Below are 26,245 nucleotides of genomic sequence, written 5' to 3' on the forward strand. Positions count from 1 at the left end.
GGAATCTTTGATAATGGATGTTGACTTCTTGAGAGCCTCATGTAGATACTACTGATGGTGGGGAGGGATGTGCCTGTGATATATTGGCTGAGTCCATTAAATAAAACAATGGCACTAGAGAGCAATGACACTTTGCTGGCAGCTAACAGCAACATAGTTTCAAAGAGTGTAGGAAGACAATGAAGGCAGCCAAAATAAGAAAGGAACATAACTCACAACAGAAGTGTCAGAGACCTGTCACTGCCAAGAGTGAAGATGAAGTCCAGCTCAGTCACACACCAGATATGGCAGAAGGCTTAAGACACATCACAGCCCAGATTCTACAATGTCCTGAGAGAGAAGGGTGTCCCTTAGAGGAAAGGACACCTTAAGAAGAACACCAATGCACCACTAACTTGGCTTTACAGCACAGCTCAACACAAGGCCCCCAGGGAACTGCAATCAAGTAGAATCAAATATAGGACAACCTGTCAACCCAGATACATGAAGGGCTTTGTGCCAACATAGAGATGGGATAGCTGGTTGTATGTTCTCCTTCCTTTTTTGTCTTTCATTATTACAGGTATGTATAGTGCATCATAAGCTATATTGGTCTTGGACAAATTGTCCTTCAATCCTTTAAGAACTGTAACTAATTGTTTCCATTGTTGCAGCAATGTTTTAGACAGTGACGTTCCAGAAGGAGGCAGTTGAAAAGAAAATAACTGAAAAAGGATGAAAAGTAATGCCACGTGTAACTGTAAAGGATGCCTCCTGACTCTGTAAGCTACATTGTGCATAAATGACCTTTCTCAATAGTTTAAATTGCTGACAATGTCCAGTATCTTAGAGAGTGAAAGAGGGAGATACCAAAGCAAACAAAGCCTCGCCCTCTGACTTGACAACCACAGTCTGTCCATTCATCACAGGGCTCGGATGTCCTTTGCCAATCATCTGTCACCACAAAGTTTAATGTCTCCCCTGACTGACCATCCACCACTTGATCCCAATGTCTCATTTGCTCAGCCAATATGGTAGATCCAATCAGACCTGTGGCCACCAGGCGTCCTGGTTCTCTGAAACCCAACCTCTGAACAGAGCATCAGCCAACATCACATTCAATGCTCATTTGGGCCTTGAGCACAACTGAAGTTTGCAAGCAGGGAGACAAACAAAACAAGGCCATTGTATCTCAAGGACAAGTGGTGAACACAGTTGTCAAGAATTTGCAGTCCTGATCCTTGTCTGGTGACATGCAAGATGCAGCTCAGTCTCAGCTGCGATGTGCCCTCTCTGCTTCAACATACACTCTTCAGTTCACACATACAGAATGGCTCTTTGGATCAACAGGAAGAAAGTAGACTTCCATTAATAAAAGCCTCATAGCTGTGGGATTTTCCAAGTGGCTTTGCAACCAATGGAATACATTTGAAGTATAATCACTGTTACAATATGGAAAATACAGTAGCCAATCTGTGCACAGCAAATTCCCATAAACTACAATATAATAAATTGCTTCTTAGTAAACTTGCTTGAACAAAATTTATTTTCTGGGGCACAAGTGATAATTCTACTACTTCAAGATAATGCTGCAAGATTTTTGACTTACACTCAAGAGGCCAGATTGACTATCTTTTATCATTTCATCCAAAACACAGAACACCCAGCTGCCCAGCACTCCCTCAAAACTACACTGGAGCAGCCACCTGGATTTTTATGCTGCAGTCTCGAGTGGGATTAAGCTGCCTGCCTCTTCAGGAGCAGTCAATGTATGGCAGCTCTTAAAGTACAAGTTGCAGCACTATGATACACAAGTTTATCTTCATGATTTGTTACTGGTCTTATTGATAATAGAGTCATGGAATTAGAGTCAAAGTTATACAGTACAGAAACAGGTCCTTCAGCCCAACTCTTCCATGCTGTGTTACCTACCTGAGCCATTGCCAGTTGCCTGCATTTGGCCCATATCCCTGAACCTGTCCAAATGTATTTTAGCCATTGTAATTGTACCGACCTCTACCACTTCCTCTGGCAGCTCATTCCATATACCCACCACCCCTTCAGTGGAAAATCCTGCCCCTCAGTTCCACTTCAAATCATTCTCCTCTCACCTTAAGCATGCCAAACACCTTCTTCACTACCCTGCCTACCTATGTCTCCACTTTTAGGGAAGTATGTACTTGTACCCCTTCATCTCTCTGTTCTGCGCCAGGCCCTTACTGTTTACTGTGCAAGTTTTGCCTTGGTTTAGTTTCCCAAAATACATTACTTCACTCTCTATTAAATTCCATCTACCATCCCTTTTTCCACTTTCCCAGTTGATCTACATCTTGTTGTATCCTTAGACAACCTTCACTGTCCGCCACACCACCAATTTTGGCATCATCCACAAACTTACCGACCACGCCAACTACATTCTCATCCAAATTGTTCATAGATGTGGCAAACAACAAGGGACCCAGCACCATTCCCTGTGGAACTCCACTGGTCCCAGGCCTTCAATATGAAAAACAACCCCCCACTACCATCCTCTGACTCCTACCACCAAGCCAATTCTGTGTCCAATTGGCTAGCTCACCCTATATTCCATGTGATCTCACATTCTAGACCAGTCTACCATGTGACACCTGTCAAAAGCCTTGCTAACGTCCATGGAGACAACACCTACCATCCTGACCTCATCAATCCTCTTGGTCACCTCTTCAACTAACTCAATTAAGTTTTTGAGACATGATTTCCCACCCACAAAGACATGCTGCCTATCCCTAATCAGACCTTGCCTTTCTACATAGGATTAAGGAAAACCCCAAGGCATTCTACATGTATGTGAAGGATAGGAGGATGACCAGAGTGAGGGTAGGACCAATCAGGGATAAAAGAGGAAACATGTGCCTAGAGTTGGAAGAGGTAGGGGAGGTCCTTAATGAATACTTTGCTTCAGTATTCACCAGTGAGAGAGACCTTGACGTTTGTGAGGATGTTGTAGAACAGGCTGATACGCTGGAGCATGTCGATGTGAGGAAAGAGGATGTGCTAAAACTTTTGAAAAACATTAAGATACATAAATCACTGGGGCCGGACAGGATATATCCAAGGTTATGACGGGAAGCAAGGGGAAAGATTGCTGCATCTTCACTGGCCACAGGAGTAGTGCCGGATGATTGGAGGGTGGAAAATGTTGTTCCTTTGTTCAACAAAGGGAGTAGGGATAACCCTGGGAATTACAGACCAGTGAGTCTTACTTCAGTGGTGGGCAAATTACTGGAGAGGATTCTTAGAGACAGGATTTATGAGCATTTGGAGAAGCATAGGCTGATTAGCGTCAGTCAGCATGGCTTTATGAGGGCAGGTCGTGCCTCACGAGCCTGACTTGAATTCTTTGAGGATGTGACAAAGCACATTGATGAAAGTAGAGCAGTGGATGTGGTGTACATGGATTTTAGTAAGGTGTTTGATAGGGTTCCTCATGGAAGACTCATTCAGAAAGTCAGGAGGCATGGGATCCAGGGAAACCTGGCTGTGTGGATTCAGAATTGGTTCACCTATAGAAGACAAAGGGTGGTGGTAGATGGGGAGAGTTCTGCCTGGAAGTTGGTGACCAGTGGTGTTCTGCAGGGATTTGTTTTGGGTCCCCTGCACTTTGTGATTTTTATTAAATGGCTTGGATAAGGATGTGGAAGAGTGGGTTGGTAAGTTTGCAGATGACATGAAGGTTGGTGGTGTTGTGGATAGTGTAGAAGGATGCTGTAGATTACAACAGGACATTGATAGGATGCAGAGTTGGGTTGAGAAATGGCAGACTGAATTCACCCCAGAAAAGTGTTAAATGATACACTTTGGAAGATCGAATTTAAAGGCAGAATACAAGGTTAATGGCAGGACTCCTAGCAGTGTGGAGGAACAGAGGGATCTTGGGGTCCATGTCCATAGATCCCTCAAGGTTGCCATGCAGGTTGGTAGGGTTGTTAAGAAGGCGTATAGTGTGTTAGCTTTCATTAGTCGGGGTACTGAGTTCAAGAGCCGCGAGGTAATGTTGCAGCTCTATAAAATCCTGGTTAGACCACACTTAGAACATTGTGTTCAGTCTGGTCACCTCATTACAGGAAGGACGTGGAAGGTTTAAAGAGGGTGCAGAGGAAATTTACCAGGATGCTGCCTGGATTGGAGAGCATGTCTTATGATGATGAGAGGTGACTTGATAAGATAAGATATCTTTATTAGTCACATGTACATCTAGAGGTGTACAAGATGATAAGAGGCTTAGATCAAGTGGGCAGTCAGAGACTTTTTCCCAGGGCGAAAATGGCTAACACAAGGGGACATAATTTTAAGGTGATTGGAGGAAGGTACAGGCGGGATGTCAAACAAAAGTTTTTTTTACACAGAGAGTGGTGGGTGCGTGGAACGCACTGCTGGCTGAGGTGGTGGAGACAGATACATTAGAGACATCTAAGGGACTCTTAGATAGGCACATGAATGATAGAAAAATGGAGGGCTATGTGGGAGGGAAGGGTTTGATAAATCATAGAGTATGTTGAAAGTTCGGCAAAACGTGGGCCGAAGGGCCTGTACTGTGCTGTAATGTTCTATGTTCTGTAAATTGGGGCCTCTTTTGGGGCACGTATGACGTGTACAAAAAGGACGGGTTGCACTTGAATCCCAGGGGGACCAATATCCTGGCAGGGAGGTTTGCTAAGGCTACTGGGGAGAGTTTAAACGAGAATTGTTGGGGGGTGGGATCCGAACTGGAGAGACTGGGGAAGAGGTGTTTGGCTCTCAAATAGAGAAAGCTTGTAGTCGGTACGAGAGGAAGGATAGGCAGGTGACAGAGAAGGGTCGTGCTCTGACAGATGGTTTGAGATGTGTCTGTTGTAATGCAAGGAGTATAGTGAACAAGGCGGATGAGCTTAGAGCTTGGATAAATACTTGGAGCTACGATGTGGTGGCCATTACAGAGACTTGGATGGCTCAGGGACTGGAATGATTACTTCAAGTGCTGGGTTTTAGATGCTTCAGAAAGGACAGGGAGGGAGGCAAAAGAGGTGGGGGAGTGGCACTGTTGATCAGAGATAGTGTCACGGCTGCAGAAAAGGTGGACATCATGGAGGGACTGTCTACGGAATCTCTGTGGGTGGAGGTTAGGAACAGGAAGGGGTCAATAACTTTACTGGGTGTTTTTTTTATAGGCCGCTCAATAGTAACAAGGATATCGAGGAGCAGATAGGGAAGCAGATCCTAGAAAGGTATGATAATAACAGAGTTGTTGTGGTGGGAGATTTTAATTTCCTAAATATCGATTGGTATCTCCATACAGTGAGGGGTTTAGATGGGGTGGAGCTTGTTAAGTGTGTTCAGGAAGGATTCTTGACACAATATGTAGATAGGCCTACAAGAGGAGAGGCTGTGCTTGATTTGGTATTGGGAAATGAACCTGGTCAGGTGTCAGATCTCTCAGTGGGTGAACATTTTGGAGATATTGATCATAATTCTATCTCCTTTACGATAGCACTGGAGAGAGATAGGAACAGACTAGAAAGGCGTTTACTTGGAGTAAAGGGAATTATGAGGCTCTCAGGCAGGAAATTGGAAGCTTAAATTGGGAACAGATATTTTCAGGGAAAAGTACGGAAGAAATGTGGCAAATATTCAGGGGATATTTTTGTGGAGTTCTGCATAGGCATGTTCCAATGAGACAGGGAAGTTACGATAGGATACAAGAACCGTGGTGTACAAAGGCTATAATAAATCTAGTCAAAAGTAAAAGAAAAGCTTACAAGAGGCTCAGAGAGCGAGGTAATGTTAGAGATCTGGAAAAGTATAAGGCTAACAGGAAGGAGCTTAAGAAGGAAATTAGGAGAGCCAGAAGGGGCCATGAGAAGGCCTTGGCAGGGAGGATTAAGGAAAACCACAAGGCATTCTACAAGTATGTGAAGAGCAAGAGGATAAGACTTGAAAGAATAGGACCCTATCAGGTGTAACAATGGGAAAGTGTGTATGGATCCGGAGGAAACAGCAGAGGTACTTAATGAATACTTTACTTCAGTATTCACTATGGAAAAAGATTTTAGTGATTGTAGTGATGACATACAGCAGACTGAAAAGCTTGAGTATGTAGATATTAAGAAAGAGGAGGTGCTAGAGCTTTTGGAAAGCATCAAGTTATATATGTCACCGGGACCAGATGAGATGTAACCCAGGCTGCTGTGGGAGGTGAGGGAGGAGATTGTGGAGCCTCTGGCGATGATCTTTGCATCATCAATGGAGATGGGAGAGGTTCCAGAGGATTGAAGGGTTGCGGATGTTGTTCCCTTATTCAAGAAAGGGAGTAGAGATAGCCCAGGAAATTATAGACCAGTGAGTCTTATTTCAGTGGTTGGTAAGCTGATGGAGAAGATCCTGAGAAGCAGGATTTATGAAAATTTGGAGAGGTATAATATGATTAGGAATAATCAGCATGGCTTTGTCAAGGTTAGGTCCTGCCTTACGAGCCTGCTTGAATTTTTTGAGGATGTGACTAAACACATAGATGAAGGGAGAGCAGTAGATGTAGTGTATATGGATTTCAGCACGGCATTTGATAAGTTACCCCATGCAAGGCTTATTGAGAAAGTAAGGAGGCATGGGATCCAAGGGGACATTGCATTGTAACTGGCTGGACCACAGAAGGCAAAGAGTGGTTGTTGAAGGGTCGTATTCTGCATGGAGGTCAGTGACCAGTGGTGTACCTCAGGGATCTGCTCTGGGACCCTTATTCTTTGTGATTTTTATAAACGACCTGGATGAGGAAGTGGAGGGATGGGTAAGTTTGCGGATGACACAAAGGTTGGGGGTGTTGTGGATAGTTTGGAGGGCTGTCAGAGGTTACGGCGGGACATAGATAGGATGCAAAGCTGGGCTGAGAAGTGGCAGATGGAGTTCAACCCAGATAAGTGTGAAGTGGTTCATTTTGGTAGGTCAAATATGATGGCAGAATATAGCATTAATGGTGAAGACTCTTGAAGACTCTTGGCAGTGTGGAGGATCAAAGGAATCTTGGGGTCCGAGTCCATAGGTCGCTCAAAGCAGCTGCACAGGTTGACTCTGTGGCTAAGAAGGAATATGGTGTTTTGTCCTTCATCAATCGTGGAATTGAATTTAGGAGCCGAGAGATAATGCTGCAGCTATATAGGACCCTGGTCAGACCTCACTTGGAATACTGTGCTCAGTTCTGGTCACCTCACTACAGGAAGGATGTGGAAGCCATAGAAAGGGTGCAGAGGAGATTTACAAGGATGCTGCCTGGATTGTGGAGCATGCCTTATGAAAGCAGGTTGAGGGAACTCGGCCTTTTCTCCTTGGAGCAACGGAGGATAAGGGGGGGACCTGAAAGATGATGAGAGGCATTGATCAGATAGATAGTCAGAGGCTTTTTCCTAGGGTTGATATGGTTGCCACAAGAGGACATAGGTTTAAGGTGCTGGGAAGCAGTTATAGGGGAGATGTCAAGGGTAAGTTTTTTTTACTCAGAGAGTGGTGAGTGAGTGGAATGGGCTACCGGCAACGGTGGTGGAGGTGCATACAATAGGGCCTTTTAAGAGACTTTTGGATAGGTACATAGAGCTGAGAAAAATAGAAGGCTATGGGTCTCTAAGGTAGGGACATGTTCGGCACAGCTTTGTGGGCCGAAGGGCCTGAATTGTGCTGTAGGTTTTCTATGTTTCTATGTTTCTCGATCCTGTCCCTCAGAATCCTCTCCAGTAACATTTGCACCACTGACGTTCAGAACACCAGCCTGCAATTCACTGTCTTGTCCTTGCAGCCCTTCTCAAAGCACAGCTTTGGCCACCCTCCAATCTTCCAGTACCTCACCTGTGGCTAAGGAAGGTACAAACATCTCTGCGGGCCCCACCAATTTCTTCCCTAACTTCCCACAATGTCTTGGGATATGCTTGGTCAGGCCCAGGGATTTCTCCACGTTTATATGTTTTAAGACTGCCTGCACCTCCTCTTTTGAAATGCGCAAATTCCAATTGCACTGGAATAGACTTGTGAGCACTTACCAGGGATAATGTAAGCCTGCTGCCAGCACTTTTCCGGTATTTATCAGTGTTCCCCATCTGTAATTCTTCCCAACGGATTCGCCACAGCATACTGGCCAATTCCTTCTCCAGCTTTAGTTTCCTGTTAAAGTATCATTTTAAGCTCTGTCATGAACACCCTTCACTGAATCCTCCATTAGGTAGGCAACATCAACTCTAAAGTTAAATCTATTTAAGGTAGTAAGTTGGGAACACAGGTACATTTTCTTTAGAAGAACATTACCTCGTGTTGTGTCTGGGTTGTCTACAACCCAATGGTACGAATGTGATTTTTCCTATTTCAGGCAACCCAAACCCCCTGTGTTCCTTTCTCTCTCCTTCTGATCCACCCAGATTATTTCACCCCCCCCCCCCGCCCCCGTTTACCAAGCCCGAGCCCCCTAATACCCAGTTTCATTCTCCTCCCCCACCTGGTTCCATCCGATTGTCATCCACACACTTTACCTACTGGGTCTCCTCTCCTCTCCTCTCCTCTAATGACTCCATCTGCCCATCATCCCTCCCTTACCTGATTACACATATCACCTTCCTTACTCATCAGATTCCAGCATCTGTTGCCTCAGGTGTCTCCACTTATCATCTTCCAGCCCCCAGCTCTACCTCCCCCTTCCCCTCCCATCTGACTCCATCTACCTATCATCTCTCCGCTCGCTTGGTTCTGCCTATCACCTGCCAGCTCCTGCCTCACCCTCCCTCTCACCTCTTTATACCGGCTATCTCTCCTCTACACTCTCAGTCCTGAAGCAGGGTCTCAACATGAAGCATTGACTCTCCCTCTGCCTCCATAGCTGCTGCTTGACCCACTGAGTTCCTCCAGCAATTTGTTTCTTGCTCCAGATTCCAGCATCTTGTTGAATATACTCTTGTTTTAATAAGATTATAGTTCTTAATCTCAATAGCTTTAAATACAGAATAGAAAGCATTACTATTTTTAAAAGACAAAACCAAAATCTGTCAAACTTCTTCCTTTTTTTTGAAGGAACAGGATTCTAAATACTTTACCTACCGGTAAGCAAGGAAACTGAAGATCATAAAAATTGCCAGAATGAGGCCAGTTCCCAGTGCGACAATTCTGAGCAGAGACATAGTAGCTGAGGAAGCAAAAAAAGTGAAGTGTTTGTAAGCCTTCTCACGAGCAGTGTCTGGTTGTTCACCTCAACATGAAATTCTTCTATCTATCCTGTATTTTGCCTTAGATACCTTAAAAAACCAAAAAGCTTTTCATTCCTCTTGAAAAGATATAGCAACATTACATTTGTGGGAATTGTTTTTCTTCAGTTATAATGATATACTGAAGTTTTACAGATAATAAAACATTTACCAGCTATAGATCCAATGTAGGCTTTAAAATTTCACTTGGCATCTATACTGTGGCTGAATGTTGTAAAGGTCTTGCCCAGTCTTTACTGTGATGAGGGCATTTTGCAGTAAGCATTTCGGTCAAACACATTGAGACTGGGGGTAATTATTAATGTCCTGTCTTGATTTTGCCAATGACAGATTTTCCCCATCATCACACAGATACAAGACTTTGGCCTGATGAAAGAATCCATCACAAGGTTGGCACAAGTTTGTCATAACATCCTGTCCACCCTCATTATCACAATGCAGGAGGACACCATAGTCCTGAACTGTTACAATGAGGCCCAAAGCAAGTTTGAGGAACAGCAAATCATCAGTTTGGACATTTTGCAGCTTCTTTGATTTAATATTAAACTCTATGACTTCAGGTAACTTGATTTCTCTGTCCGTATTAGTCATTCATCTGTGATATTATCTCAGTTCATTTGTTTTTTTTCCCCCTCTGGAAGTGGAGGACTTCCCAGCCTGACCTGCCAAGCATGTCTTCCTGCTCTGAATTTTGCAACTCCTACATTCTATCGTCTATTTACTTTTCCTCTTCTCTAACTGCTCCCATTCACTCATTGACCAGATAACCTTGTTTGCAGCTTATCCCCATGGTCATCCCATGACAGACATCCCCCCTTGCTGCAGGTTAACAAGCTTCTTTCCTTTCCTTCTCAGTTCTGGCGACAGGTCTATGACCTGAAACATTAGTTCTGTTTCTCTTCCCACAGATGTGGCCTGACATGTTGAATAGTTTCAACACTTTGTTTTATTTTAGATTTTCAACAACAGTAGTTTGCTTTATTATTTTCAAGCATTTGATAAAGTCCTATATAAAAGGCTTGTTGACAGAATTTAGGTCCATGGTGTTTAAAGGTCAGAAGCAGCATGGAAATTGGCTTCAAGGCAGGTGTGTGGAAAAAAAGTAGATTTTCCAGACTGAAGGATGGTAGACAGTGGTGATTCCTGGGAGTCAATGGTGGGACCTGTATATTAGACCATAAGACAAAGGAGCATAAGTCGGCCATTCGGCCCATCGAGTCTGCTCCGCCGTTCTATCATGAGCTGATCCATTCTCCCATTTAGCCCCACTCCCCCGCCTTCACATCATAACCTTTGATGCCCTGGCTACTCAGATACCTATCAATCTCAGCCTTAAATACACCCAATGACTTTGCCTCCACAGCCATCCGTGGCAACAAATTCCACAGATATTACAATGGACATGCAAGGTAATACTTCCATATATGCAGATAAAGTGTTGTAAGCAGTGAGGAAAATAGTCATAGATTGTAAGTCAACATATAGGCTGGTTTAATGGGCAGACAAGTTGCAGATGAAATTTAATACAAAATAATGTGAAGTCATACACTTTGGTGGATGAACAAGGAGAGACATTTTTGACTAAGTGACACAGTACTGAAGGGTGCACATGTGCACACATCCTTGCAATGTGAAAGGGCATGCAGTACAAAAACAAAGAAGTTATGTTGAACTGCATGATATACAGGTTAGGTCATGACTGGAGTATTGCATCCATGTCCACTCACCATGCTGTAGGAATGATGTGATGATCCCCAAGAGTGTTCAGAAAAGATCTATTAGAATGGTTCCAGGGATGAGAGATTTCAGTTATAAGGTGAGAAGCTGGAGTTGTTCACCTTAGAACAAAGAAGGTAGAGAGGAGATTTGATAGTGGTGTACAAGATTGTGACTCATTTAAATGGGGTTAATAGAGAAAAGCTGATCCAATGGTTGATGTTTCAAGGACTAGGGGGTCGCATAAAATATGGGACAAAAGTTACTAGGGGGATACATAGAAAAACTATATTCAGAGTATTGAGAATTTGGAATCCATGGACTGAAAGGGTGGCAGAAGCAGGACAAATCAAGGAATTAGTAGGAAGTTGACAGAGAATAAAATTGTTTGGAGATTGAGAAAGAACAGAGAGATGGGATTTGTGGAAATGCTCTACTCAGAATTGTCATACACTCAATAGGATGGATGTCCTTCTCCTGTGTTGTATCTATATACGATGAGATGGACTCTTGACCTCACAATCTACCTTGTTTGACCTTGCACCTTATTGTCTACCTGCAATGCACTTCCCTGTAGCTGTGGCACTTCGCTCTGTATTCTATTATTGTTTTTACCTTGTACTACCTCAATGCACTGTGTAATGAATTGATCTGTACGAACGGTATGCAAAACAAGTTTTTCACTGTACCTCAGTACAAGTGACAATAATAAACCAATACCATTTCTAAAATTCTATATTCTCTGAAAGTATTATTCTGTCTGATCAATGACTAGGGCACCATTTTGAAGGGTACAGGAAGAGAACAGAAATATGGTATTAGAATAGAGAATAAATCTGACTGTATTGAATGGCGGAGCAGGCTTGAAGGACTAGTTCTGACACCATTTTCTGTTTCTAAAGTACAGGGCTCTGGGGAATAATCCATTGAAAAAACTGTTTTAGGAAAAAAATGACTGCTCAAGTCAATTAGGTTAAAAATACTTTAATTATAACTCTCCAGCATAGTGTACCATACTGCCTTTTTACCATCGATTATTCTACAGTTTTATATTGTAGGACAGTGTCAAACAGGGTCTAAAGTAATTGAAGGTCCTCAAAATTTCACACAACAATAAACAATACCTTGTTCACAGACTGTTTCATCAGCTTCAAACACACATGAAGGGTTGTCTGCTGGAATATAGCCCAATGGCCAGTGAATCTCTACATTGGGAATCCAGTAAATCTGTTTTTTCGTTCCTAGGTAGTGTGCAACTATCTGTACAAAGCAAAGAAATTCTGTTAAATCCACACCATTTGGCCACTGACATAATCAATAATTTAACAATTATAATCATGCATGATCCAAAACCACAATAAATGTGAATGTGAACTTGCATACATATCCTCTCCAATAAATAGTCAGGATATCAAGGGATATGGGGATAAGGCCGGAAATTGGGATTAGAATAGGTTTTTTTTCTTTCTTTCCACCATTCCCCATTTCTCATTTCTTTTTTCCCTTTCCTTGGAGCAGACTCGATGGGCCGAATGGCCTGCTTCTGCTCCCTTGTCTTGTGATCTTGTGAAAATAGTTCCAGAACTCATTGAAAATATACTCGTGACCCCAATTAGAAAAAAAAAGTATTCAATGTTACAAATGATACCACCATTTTAGGCCATATCTCAAACAGCAATGAGTTGGAGTACAGGAAGAAAATAGAAAGCTTAGTGGCATGGTGTCATGACAACAACCTTTCCCTCAATGTCAACAAAAGAGCTGGTCATTGACTTCAGGAAAGGGGGCGGTGTACATCCACCTGTCTACATCAACGGTGCTGAGGTTGAGAAGGTTGAGAGGGTTGAGAGCTTCAAGTTCCTGGGAATGAACGTCACCAATAGCCCACCTTGGTCAAATCACATTGATGCCACGGCCAAGAAAGCTCACCAGTGCCTCTACCTCCTCAGGAGGCTAAAGAAATTTGGTATGTCCCCTTTGACACTCACCAACTTTTATCGATCACCATAAAAAGCATCCTATCTGGATGCATCACTGCTTGGTATGGCAACTGCTCTGCCCAGGACCGCAAGAAACTGCAGAGAGCTGTGGACACAGCCCAACGCATCATGGAAACCAGCCTCTCCTCCTTGGACTCTGTCTTTACTTCTCACTGCCTTGGCGAAGCAACCAGCATAATCAAAGACCCCACCCACCTGGGTCATTCTCTCTTCTCTTCCATCAGGTAGAAGATACAGGAGCCTGAGGGCGTGTACCACCAAGATTAAGGACAGTTTCTATCCCACTGTGATAAGACTATTGAACGGTTCCTTATACAATGAGATGGACTCTGACCTCACGATCTACCTTGTTGTGTCCTTGCACCTTATTGCACTGCACTTTCTCTGTAGCTGTGACACTTTACTCTGTACTGTTATTGTTTTTACCTGTACTACATCAATGCACTCTGTACTAACTCAATGTAATGCACTGTGCAATGAATTGATCTGTACAATCGGTATGCATGACAAGTTTTTTACCGCACCTCGGTACAATAGACAATAATAAACCAATACCAATAGCAGAACTCAGCCCACTGGGAGTACTTATTGTCCAAATGGGGAGATTGGTACTTGCAGTAACATTGGAATGACTGGATGTTAAACCATTGGAGACCCTGCCGATATTTAAGCCAGACTTGTGTATGCTAATAAAGCCTACATTTGCAAATCAATATTTTTCCCTAGATCAATCACAAGGTGGACACTGATGAAATTGTTGCCATTCCCTAAGTTATTGAGGTGTCTTATTTCAGTGCTGATGACCAATATATATGCTGTATGCAATGGCATTCACTCTAGCAGTCAATTTGTTCCACAGTTCTCAGCAGCTTTCTTTGGGGTCCAATACCTATTTTAAATCAAGTCTCCCTCCCTGCCCAGATTCCTTTGATAGCCCTCAAAAGACAAATCTGTTATGAAGGTAGTTTTGCATCCTCAAGCAGATGCTCATAGTACATTGACAAAAATAAGTTGGCCACTTGTAGCCCAGAAATACCACAACAATAGTTATTTCCTTTGTATTGAATCATCAGTTCCCTGTTTGAACTGCTTCTCCTTGCCAGTGACAAGGACTGCAGTTGGTCAAGGCAGCAGTAACTCTCAGCCTTCTCTATGGAAGTAATGGATGAGCGATAGATCTGAGGCATGCCAATGATACCTACATTCCGCCTATGAATAATAGCAATAGCTCACACTAGTAATTTCATTTGAATTGATCCTGATAATTACTATAAGCTCAGTATTTGGAAGATTTAAACCTGATACGGATTATATACTGGAGGGTTTAAACTAGTCTGGCAGGGGGTTGGTACCCAAAGTCATAGTGTGTCAGAAGAAAAAGTTGAGGCAAACATTGAAATTAAGCAAACAAGTCCAGTAGGCAGGACAGGCAAGAACAGGACAGAGTACAAGGAAGGCCGGATGAGCTAAACTGCATTTACTTTGATGCAAGAAGTCTGATAGATAAGGAAGATAAATTCAGGGTATGGTTGGGAACATGGGATTGTGATATTGCAGTTATTATCGAAACATGGTTAAGGGATAGGCAGGACTGGCAGTTCTGGGCTACAGATGCTACAAGCCTGATAGAGGTGGAAGTAATTGGGGGAGGGCATTCAATTTTGATTTGGGTGAACATCATGACAGTACTTAGAGAGAATACTCCGGAGGGATTGTGGTGAGGCTATATGGGTAGAACTTAGAAATAAGGGGGGGTGATTCCTTTGACGGGATTCTATGAGTGGCCCCTAAATAGTCAGCAGGAATTAGAGGAAAATACATAGGAGATCACACAGATAGCTGTAATAATAGGTGATTTTAACTTCCCGAACATTGACTGGATCAGGCATAGTGCTAAGGCATTAGATGGTGTGCCCAGGAAAGTTTTTTCAAGCAATATGTAGGTGGCCCTACTATAGAGGGGGCAACACTCGATATCCTCTGATATGAGGAAATGAGGATAGGAGGAAATGAGGCTGGGTATGTGGCTAAAGAGCTGGAGCACCTTGGGACCAGTGATTACTATTTATTAGTTTTAAAATAGTTGTGGAAAAAGATAGGACTGATCCACAAGTCCTAAACTGGAGCAACACTAATTTGATGGTATTAGACAGAAACTTGCAAAGGTTGATTGGGAGAGGCTGTTTGCAGGTAAAGGGATGTCTGACAGGTGGGAGGTTTTTAAAAGAGAGTTCAGGGCCAACTTCTTGTTAGAGTAAAGAGCAACGCTGCAGACTTCGAGAACTCTTGCTGATAAGGGATATTCAGCCACTGGTCAGGGAAAAGGAGCAGGCAAATGTCAGGTATAGGCAGCTGGGATCAAGTGAATCCCTTCAAAAGTATAAGCAATGTAGGAGTATACTAAAGAAGGGATGCAGGAGGGCAAAAACAGAACAAGAGATATCTTGTTGGCTGCTTTACTGAGGTAGCGGGAAGTGAGGACACAGTCTTATAGGGCTCTAGCATAGAGGATAATCGTTGTGGAGGTGTTTCTGCCTATCCTCACTGATTGCGGTCAGAAAGTCAAGTATCCAGCTGCAAAGGGAGGTGTTGAGTCCCAGGTCTTGGAGTTTGGTGATGAATTTGCTTGGAATTATAGTATTGAAGGTGGAGCTGTGGCTAATAAACCATAGTCTAACGTAAGTGCTTTTACTATCCACATGCTCCAGAGATGAGTGTAAGGCCATGGAGATGGTGTCAGCGGTAGGAAAATTGCAGCGGGTCAAAGTTGTTGAGAGGTTGGAGTTGATGTGTGCCACGACCAGCTTCTCAAAGCACTTCGTGATAGTGGATGGCAGAGCCACTGGGCAGCAGACATTAAGGTGCATTACCTTTTTTTTAATATGTAGGTATGTATGTGGAATCAGCTGCCAGTGGAAGTGGTTGAGTCAGGTCCATTAACAACTTTTAAAAGACAGTTGGACAGGCACATGGATAGGAAGTATTTAGAAGGTTATGGGCCAGATGCTGGCAAATGGGACGACCTTGGATGGGTATGTTGGTCAGCATGGAGCAGTTGGGCTGAAGGGCCTGTTTCCATGCTGTATAACATGAATTCTACCAGGATGATAGTGCCCTTCTTAAAGTAGGTGGAAACCTCAGATTTAAGTAGGGAGAGGTTAAAAATGTCTGCAAATATTCCTGCCAGCTGATCTGCGCAGGATCTGAGGACACCAGGGTCACCATCCAGGCCAAATGCTTTCCATGGGTTCACTCGCCAGAAGGCTGATCTGACATCTACAACAGTGCCTGTAGGTTCCGGTGCATTGGAGGCTGTCAGGGCAGGTGGTGACATTCCAATTCGCTTCTGTTCAAAACATGCATAGAATGTGTTAAGCTCATCAAGAAGGGATGCGCTGTTGGCAGTGATTCTGCTCAACTTTGTTTTGTAGCCCGTTATAGCATGTAAGCCCTGCCACAACTGGCAGCTGGTCTGGGCCTCGATTTTGGACTGGTATTGTCCCTTAGTATCCCTGATAGCTTTACGAAGGTCATATCTTGATTTCTTGAAATAGATCAGGATTACCTGATTTGTATGCCTCAGTCGTGGAGTTCAGTCGGGAATGGATCTCCCGGCTCAGCCATGGTTTCTGGTTTGGGAGTACCCAGACTGAAAGACATTCGGACAGGTTCATGGACAGGGAAGGTTTAGAGGGATATGGGCAAAATACAGATAAATGGGACTAGCTCAGGAAGACAACTTGGTTAGCAGGATGAGTTTGGCTGAAGGGCCCTTTTCCATGCTGTATAACTCTATATGTATATATTCTAATTAGTCCATATGCTTGGAACCTGAACACTATACAAGTAGACTACACTGATAGGTTTTTCCACCATATTTTAAATGCATATAAAAATAAATTTTGTAATCTCATTTTTTCATTGGGAAGCATAGACCAGAAGCAGAATTGCAACTTTGCACTTCAGTGTTCCAATGTGCACTCTCATAAAACAAGAGATCATTGAATTCCCCCTTTATAAAATACTTACTTATCACTTTGCTCATCATTTGGAAAGTTTTATACTCACACGAATCTATCGCCAATATAAACCTAACCAATATATGTAAAATACAAAAATATGACTAACTTTATATTCCCCAGTTTTTGTATTGACCATATTCCAGAGACTAAAGTCGATGACTCTATCACCATTTTTGTCAATGGTCACCAATCCAGTAGCACCTACAATAAAAGACAAAAATTAAGCGAAACATCCAAAATAAATTATAAATTCAAAACAGCAATTGTACACTAGAAATGAGTTCTTAATATTGAAAAAATATAACGGGTGGCACAGTAACATAGCGGTTAGTGCAACGCTATTACAGCGCCAGCGATCGGGGTTCAATTCCCGTTGCTGTCTTTAAGGAGTTTGTATGTTCTCCCGTGTCTGCGTGGGTTTCCGCTGGGTGCTCCGGTTTCCTCCCACATTCTAAAGACGCACGGGTAGGTTAATTTGGGGTTTAAAATGGGCGGCGTGGACTCGTTGGTCCGGAACAGCCTGTTACCACGGTGTAAATAATTTTTTTTAATTTAAAAAAATATACATTTTAATGCATTTTTGATGCAATGACACCCATTTAGATTTCAACTGAAGTAGATTAGCAGTGATCACCAGAGTTTTCTTGCGAGTATTGAGCATTGATTTGAAAACTGGCATGCATACAACTCCTACATTGCGATATCTATTCTTACCTGTTGGAGGATATTTTAACTCCAGCCACTCACTAGAAATCAACCAACCAAAATTGCTCACGAAACTTACTGACCAACACCCTACACTTTTCTCATAGGTTCTTACTTGAAGTAGCTCTTCAGAGCAGGCAATAAGGGCATTTGCCCAGAACTGACAGTGGTCTTTCTTTAAATGGACAGATTATTGGACTCCTATCGAATCTCCACTGGGCAACCCCAGTCTCAGCTTTTCAGCTGTTCCTTATGACCCCTCCATCTCTCCCACACCCTTTCTGCAGCTCAAAACTAATTTATTTTCTCTCCTTTGAGATTAAGATATCTTTATTAGTCACATGCACATCGAAACACACAGTGAAATGCATCTTTTGCAATAGAGTGTTCTGGGGGCAGCCCGCAAGTGTCGCCACGCTTCTGGCACCAACATAGCATGCCCACAACTTCCTAACCCGTATGTCTTTGGAATGTGGGAGGAAACCGGAGCACCCGGAGGAAACCCACGCAGACTCGGGGAGAACTCTCAGTTCTAACAAATTATGTTCAGTCTGAAACGTTAACTCTGTTTCTCTTTCTGCAGCTGCTGCCTGACCTGCTGAGTGTGTTCAGTATTTTCTGTTTTTGTTTCAGATATTCTGCAATTTAATTTGATTTTCATCAGACTCCCGTTACAATTTTAAACATCAGCTTGCAGAAGGGAGTAGCCAGAACATTTCTGCAGGCCAAACAGTAGAGGCAAGGAGTCAAAAACCCCAAAGTGATAAATTAATAAACATTTTAAACTTTCTGTTGCAAGGCGAGGAAGGACATGGGGAACATTCAAGTCTTCCACTTCCAAGCCTCTTGGTTTTCCAGATGCTTTGCACCAATTTGCCACAGCTTCTTTAATCACAATTCCCAAACCTGTGATCTATACTATCCAGAAGTACAAATTACACATCTCAAGTCATAGATCTCTTTACTTGGAAATATATAGCTTTTCCTCCATTGTCACTGGATCAATATTCATGCTTTCACCTCACACCACACACAAAACCTTCAAACTCTTTTGCCATTAGTCCCTAATCCCAGAACTCTTAACTTTCCCAACTCAAATAGCTACTAGAACAAGTTGCAAATTGTTGCAAATTTAAGAACCAATTCACAAAGCTTTATCAACTCACCCATAAAAAGCAGGTCTATTTTCCTGTGAATGAGTAGATACTCTCACCTTTAAGATAGCAGAAATGCCCCGAAGACATTCTGTGGGCATGTTATTTGACAATAAAATAGACAGACACACAAGAGACTATAGATGCTGGAAACTGGAGCAAAAAAACAAACTGCTGGAGGAACTCAGCAAGTTATCAGCAGCTGTGCGGGTAAAGGAATTGCTGATGTTGAGAATCTGCATCAGGACTGAGAGTGGAGAGTGGCCAGTATAAAAAGGAGAGAGTAAGAGAGAAAAAGAGAGAGAAAGAGAGAAAATAAGAGAGAAAAGAGAGAGAGAGGACAGGAGCCAGTAGGTGTCGGGTGGAGAGAGGAGGGGTGAAGGATGATGGGCAAAAGGAGCCAGGTGGGGGAGGGGTGATGGAATTGGGACATGCATGGAGGTGGGTGATAGATGGAAGCAGATAAGGAAAAATAGGCAGATGGGGCCAGGTGGGGGAGGGAAGGGTGAAGGTGGTGGCAAAGGCTCGAGGGTGATATACGGGGACACAAAGGCTATAGGTGCTGGAATCTGATGTACTTGACAATAAAACCAACAATAGACCATATGCTCTATTGGGACAAATGACCAACAATTATCAGAGAGAGCTTTAAACAGAATCTTAAAAGGAGGAAAAGGGCGTCGAGATGGGAGCGCTTTAAGGGTTTTTTCTGGAGCTTAGAGTCTTGGCTGTTGGATACAAGGCCAGCAACAGTGAAATAATTCAACTTAAATCTTAAAAAGTCAGAATTAGAAGCAAGCATCTACCTGAGAGGGCTACCAACTGTGTGTAATGTCATCAGAGATACCTCCCAAACTCTAAAAGTCAAACTCCTATTGAATGAGAGCATTCTAACGTGTGAGTATGTTCAGTCAGTTGCAAGGGGTCCTACCAACCTTAATTTGGATCTGGGAGGGGCAACTACTCCCATTCCACATCACATCAGAATTAACTGGAACAAAAAGTAATTACAAAAGGAGATCTGAATCTACGGAATCAAACACCATCTCAGTAATCAGAGCTTTCAGTGTTACAGGCACTTGAGGACTGCAGGAAAAGAGTGGGTCATGTAATTAAATAGATTGCTCTACAAGAAGCTGACATGGACTCAATGAATGGCCTTCTCCTGCCCCACAATGATTCTATGCTTCTGCACCAAAACAATTCTGGGTTTGTGTGACCAAACAGTAATGGCTCATGAATCACCAAGGATGATGCAGCAGAAATAATCAGCAACCTGTGCAGAAATAATCAGCAACCTATGAAACCGTGGGGCCCCCAATCATAAAAGTCACAGAACAATGGGAACTAAAAAAATGTAAAAAAAAATCAGCAGCGGGCAATTGCAAATTAAATGTTGAGAAATGAATTCATTGCACAGAATGTACACCAACAAATCAGTAAATTAATGAAGTGAGGAGCAGCAGTAGGGTCGGAGCTCAGGGATTCAATGTATAGTGTGAAGCTGAGAGATCACAGCGGGATATAATACAGGAAGATCATGAAGAATGAGATTGTAAACTGGAGGCAGCCAATTTAACACCGGGCACAATAGTTGGAGCTGCTACTACACAGCTCAATTCTGATCTATGATGATTTGTGTATAGAGTTTGTACATTCTCCCTGTGACCAGGTGGGCTTTTGCAAGGTGCTTTGGTTTCCTCCCACATTTCAAAGGCATGCTGATAGATTAATTGGCTGAAAAATTATCTCCAGTACAGGTGGGTGGCAGGAGAATCAGTGGGAAGTCATGGGCATGTGACAGAGAAAAGTTTACAGAGAAAAAAGTAAAGGACTGATGGAATTGCTCGGAGAGCCAGCATAGACTTGAAGGGCTGAATGATATAGGAAGAAGCCTTAAAGGAACCACAAGGAAATAAAGACAAGATAGCTAGGAGTCTCCTGACTTGGAATGGATGGCCAACATAAACAAACTAGATATATTGCGAGAATGGTATTAACCAAAGGTTGGCAGTTATGACAGCTTAAGTACAGGAGAAGACCAAGGAATCGTATCCTGATGATCGTGGTTATTGAATGAAACTCACTTGATAAACACAGAGTCAAAGGATTGGGAACAAGCAAAATGGTAGCAAGTGGCGCCAAAATGGTATTACTAGAGAATAGTTAATATAACATTCAAAGGGTGATGTTTAGAAAAAGAAAATAGTTACTCAATGAAAACTAAATTATAAATGTTGACATAAAATCATTACTAAACTGTGACAAGTCGAAATAATATTTGTGGAGAAGTGGATAATATAAGAAAATTTTTAACATTCCATCAATAAGTCTGTTGTATACATATATAAATGCTTTCCATCTGTGCCAGTGAAGACTAAATCTCAAACTTTAAATTCTATATATCATTAGGGCAAGGCAAAATAAAAACAAAAATCAGTTGCTCTCAACTTTTATTTCTCACCTGAACCCATAAATTTACAAGTAGTTGCTCTCTGATTGACCTCAAGAGCTTACATGCAAGTAAAGTGACCTGCATTTGCTTAATTGGACCATTTCCCTCAGAAACTGATCATAAAAGAACAAATCAACTTGCTGGCTAAAAAACATAAATGTGTTTGAAACCACAGACATTCTGTGACTAATGCCATGGTAGATTTGCTAGAACAGACAGTTACTGAAAACATCATTATTTCTAATTCCCCACAGATTAAAATGTTGCAATCACTACAACATATTTTAATCAGGCCCGATCCAACAATTTCAAAACCATAATTTACATGAAACTACGCTCTGACTTTCCCTTAATCCCTTTGACCACTGCATGGGTTCATTGGAACCATTTCAACATCTATAAAGAGTCGGCAACAAAGTAATCAAGCAAGATTGATCAATTTTAGTACAGTTCTGCTCCCAAAATTGTTGCAAAATTTCAGGCTTTTAATAGAACTCTATTCATATTCTTAAATTCAATTAGTGTTCCAGCATCTTTAAAAACAAATTCTTAATCTTTGAGCACTGGAAGTCCTTTGCAACATTTAAGAAGTTATAAAACATACTGTCAATGAACATCTGCAAAAATTATTGCCCGCATGCTTCAAGGTCTATTTATAACAAAGAAGAATGCAAGAATCTAACTGTCTCAAGACAGTTATGATTTTACTTAAAGAATTAAAACAAATTGGTCTAGAAAATCTGCAGGACTACAAGGCTGCCATTACATTAGGATCACACCAGGTGTACAGCAAGAGTGAGCCTTCTGTGTGTTAGACTGCAGATATGATATGTTTGGCAAATTTTACAGAACTGTCAGTGGAAGATAACAACCCAACAATACCATAATAAAGGCATATCCATCAGGGACCCCACTGGAAAAAAAATCCCACAAACTCTGAGGAGCATCAGGAACTCCTGGGTTAGACGGTATCATTGTCCCTCTTACATCAAAAGGACGTAAGGTAAGAGAAAGGTCTACTGACATCAGGCAATCCATTAAACTGCAGTTGATGTTTCACCAAGATGGGCTCACACTTGATGAACTATGTTGGTGCTACACTGGAGAAACTAAACACAGATTAGGCAATTGCTTAGCAAAGCACATGCATTCAGTCCACAGGAGTGACCTGGATCTTCCCATTTCCTCTTCTCTAACCCATTCTGACCCCATCTCTAGGTGATAGGTTCAGAATGGGATAGAGAAGAGGAAATGATTACAAGGTCCAACACAAGTAACAACACCACCTTCTATCTGGGCACATTGTAGCCTTCAAAAATGGCCATTTTTAATGAAGTCAATCATTTGTGATATTGACTCAGCCTTTCTCTCCTCATTTGTACAGCCTGACTTGCTGGGCATGTCCCATAGCCCTGCTATTAGCATCTCATAAAACAGGCAAAGAAATATAATCCCCCTCTAGCTGCTCCATTAACCCATATGACTTTGCCTCACCCTAACGTAGATATTCCCTTTGTCCTATCCAATCCTCCCACCACCTTCTCTGCAACTTAAAAGCAACATTTTATCTCTCTTTCCAAGTTCTGATGATGCATCTCAGACTGAAGATATTACTTCTGCCTCTCTTTCCACTGTTTCTCTTTCCACACCCTTATCCTCCACTTCTGGGCACCTCCGCTGGAGAAAACTCTATATCTACTTTGTCAATCCCATTCAGAATATTATACATTTCAGTGGGATCACTGCTTATTTTCTAAACTCTGCTTAGTATACCTGGTCTTCTCTGTGGAGAATTCACTCATCCAGGGATCAACATAGTGAATGCAGGATTGACTCAAAAAACAGGAACAGTGCAGATACTAGAAGTGTGCACGGTACTCCAGAGAGATCTCATCAAAGGCCTGTACAACCTCAGCAAGGGTTCCTCACATCTGTACAACCCCTTCATAACTAAAGACAGAATACAATTTGCTTTCAGAACTGCTTGGGGCATCCATATGCCTACTTTCTCTGCCTCATGAATGAACAGACTGTCTTTACATCAACTAGTTTCTCACTGTTTAATGCTTTATTCCCCATTCTTCAAATCACAGAGGCCTAGAAATTGATGTGCACCCATTTTAGATTCATTGTGTGATGTGCCAGTGACAGTTTCAGTGGACATTGCTGCAAACTCCAGCAACATGCGAGGACAAATAGTTTGAATGGTATATAGTGACCGTTAGGCAATTTCCTCCGAATGCCAGGGAGCTGGACATTGAGTTCTCCTTTGGTTGGGTGGAAATGGTGGCAGTTGGCCATATGGCCAGTGTTTTATTTGATGGAGGGAAACATAAGATATTAGGGTCACCACCTGCGAGTTGAGGAATCAGGGCAATCTGGGAACTGGGGGATCAGGGAAAACAGAGGCTGGAACCTTTGCTGTTCAGGCTCTGAGGCTCAGCACCATGGTGGGAATTTGATAGAGATGACACAAGCTATCAGACATATCCAAGTTTGGGGAAGGTTCATTGACAAGCGTTCCAGCTTTGCATAGGGAATATCATCATGTGAAGCATGTTTTATGTGTATATTACCGCTGGTGTGCAATGGTGGTTAGCAACAAAGTGTGCCCATTCAAATTTCGGGAAAGTCACAATTTGACCTGGAAATTGTCACAATTGCTTTATTCTAAAGAATCAAGTTATCTTTATTCATGTAGTGCTGTAATAAAGCATAATGCATCTGAATTTATTTGAGCACATTTGAAAATAAATTTGATTATATTCCACAGCATGTATAGAATCCATCAATCATTTAATTGTTTGTGAACAAAAAGCTAACACTTTGTAAACTAGCACTCAAAATTCCAATGAAAACATTTTAATGCATTTGTTATTGACATTGTAGATAGTATTTTTAATCTAGAGATGTCTGACAACTAGCTTTGGGACAGAAATGATTATGTGATGCATTTAACCTAATACAGATACATTTGATCACATTTTAATTGTGATTTGTTACCGACAAAGGAGGGGTTAAGCTTATCGCTGCACAGTGCTGACCTGGATGCTGGGCCACGATCAAATTAATATACGCAGATCCATCATATAAAGAACATAGACAAAGGTGCAACCAAAGCAAATCTAATGAGATCAGGAACTGGGTGGTGCCATGATTTGCAAAATTATGTTTCCATGTTTATAAGCAAGGTCAAACCCAGTTCAAGCTGATTGAAGGAAATCTCCTTTCTCAGACGATTGTTGAAAATCTAAAGTAAAATTAATTTGGGAAGTCTCTAGTTCTCCAGCTTCTCGTCGATCACATTCAGTGCAAAACATATGGTTCATCAAATATCAAAGAGATTTACATTGTGAAGCACCATGGATACTAGTTCAGGGAATGGAAAAAAACTAAAGGCATAGCAGGAAGGATCAGTTATTCAAACTTAGATATTCTGATAGGTTATTGATTGAGAAATAGTGCTGACAGTGATCTATAACTTGACATCATCAACACAAAGAGTTAATTTGTTTTCTCTCTTTGCGGACACTGTCTGAACACTTGAGTGTTTTCAGTACTTACTTAGGATTTCCAGTAAGAGCAATATTTTGTTTTTGTATTGAAAATGTTATTTCCCTTTATCAGGATGAGTACAGAAAAAGTACAGAAGAAATATTTAACCAAAGCTGGAGCTTTGGGGGAGATCTTCTTGCTCCTCTGCTACCATAGCATCATTGCAGCAGAAGCCCTGTTCGCATCTCACAAAATTACATGAGTAGAGGGGAGCAGGAGTAATGGTGAGAGCAATAGGTTTGAACATCATACTTTCTCTTCTTTGGTATTAAATCTACTGATGGAGAAACAGCACATAAAATACAGCACCTTCACAGATTTTGGCATACTTGCATTGTTTTTTGCATGGAACACCATCTCACCCTTTCTGCGTTCTTTATCTCCTCATAACCTGCTTCTACTGTTCTATTCCCTTCCCTTCCGAAATTCCTTTTAATATTGTCATAACCAGTAATACAAAATTCACAAACAACTCAATTCTTTTGATTTTAAAACAGCACCTCACTTGCTTAATAATTTTGAAAAACTCGTCACACTAAATGGCACAATTGGAAACAGGTCTTGAAAGAAATTTAGTTAAACTAATGCTTTCACAGAAAGACAAGTTATTTGGTTCTTCCCATTTCCAGAAATATATCTTGTGTCAACTTTCTTATATTCAGCCCGGTTCCACTAAATAACTCATCATGTTAGAAGAAATTAATGTCACCATCATACAAATCATCCCTCTTAGGTTTTAGAAAGCACTGATTCCTTTTCAGTTTCCTGATTAATTCTTCTATCTCCATCAACACCCATTGCCCTTCTCACGGCACTTTCCAATGCAATACTCACCCTTTTATCTGTTCCTGTCCCACCACCCAGGCACCCAAACACTCTTTCCAGGTGAAAGAGCTATTTGCGTATACTTTTTCAAATCCAACATATTGCATTTAGTGCTCATGATGTTGTCTCCTCCACATCAGAGAAACCAGAGGCAGATTGGTTGACCACTTTGCAGAGCACCTCTGTTTAGTCCACAAGTTTGACCCCAAGTTTCCAGTGCTTTTCACTTTAATTCTCCTTCACAATCCCACCTCTAACATTGTTCCCATGCTCAATGAACAGCATTAGATCTTCCACCAGGGCATGTTATAGCTCTTGGGACTGAATAATGAATTCAACAGTCTCAGACAACCAGGCTTTCCAGTTTATACCAGAAGGTCATCAACCAATAAAGTGAACTCCATTTTTCTTTCTCACAATGTGCTGCTCAATCTGCTGAGTGGATCCATCATCCTCTTTTATTTTAGATTTCTAGCCTCGGCAGTGTTTCGTATCCACAGTTCAGCATTCTCCCCCCACCCCCACCCCCCATTCTCAGACATCTTCTTCTATTTAATTCTCCTCCACCCAAAGCTTTCATCACCCT

At 42.0% G+C, this 26,245-nt stretch overlaps 2 protein-coding genes across 3 annotated transcripts in view; one reads left to right on the forward strand and one right to left on the reverse strand.

The window, feature by feature from the left end:
- The window catches only part of LOC127579985 (involucrin-like), a 513,761-nt gene that overhangs the window by 169,018 nt on the left and 318,498 nt on the right, over positions 1-26,245 (forward strand). The window lies entirely within an intron of this gene.
- The window catches only part of npr2 (natriuretic peptide receptor 2), a 132,720-nt gene that overhangs the window by 77,057 nt on the left and 29,418 nt on the right, over positions 1-26,245 (reverse strand). For both annotated transcript variants that reach the window (XM_052032917.1, XM_052032926.1), the window contains exons 6-9: positions 17,072-17,166; positions 12,068-12,203; positions 9,064-9,148; positions 8,019-8,139 (exon numbers count right to left, since the gene is read on the reverse strand). In XM_052032917.1, the coding sequence (XP_051888877.1) occupies positions 8,019-8,139; positions 9,064-9,148; positions 12,068-12,203; positions 17,072-17,166 (437 nt within the window). The remainder of the gene's footprint in view (positions 1-8,018; positions 8,140-9,063; positions 9,149-12,067; positions 12,204-17,071; positions 17,167-26,245) is intronic.

The sequence above is a fragment of the Pristis pectinata genome, chromosome 2, assembly GCF_009764475.1.
Source record: "Pristis pectinata isolate sPriPec2 chromosome 2, sPriPec2.1.pri, whole genome shotgun sequence".
NCBI lineage: Eukaryota > Metazoa > Chordata > Chondrichthyes > Rhinopristiformes > Pristidae > Pristis > Pristis pectinata.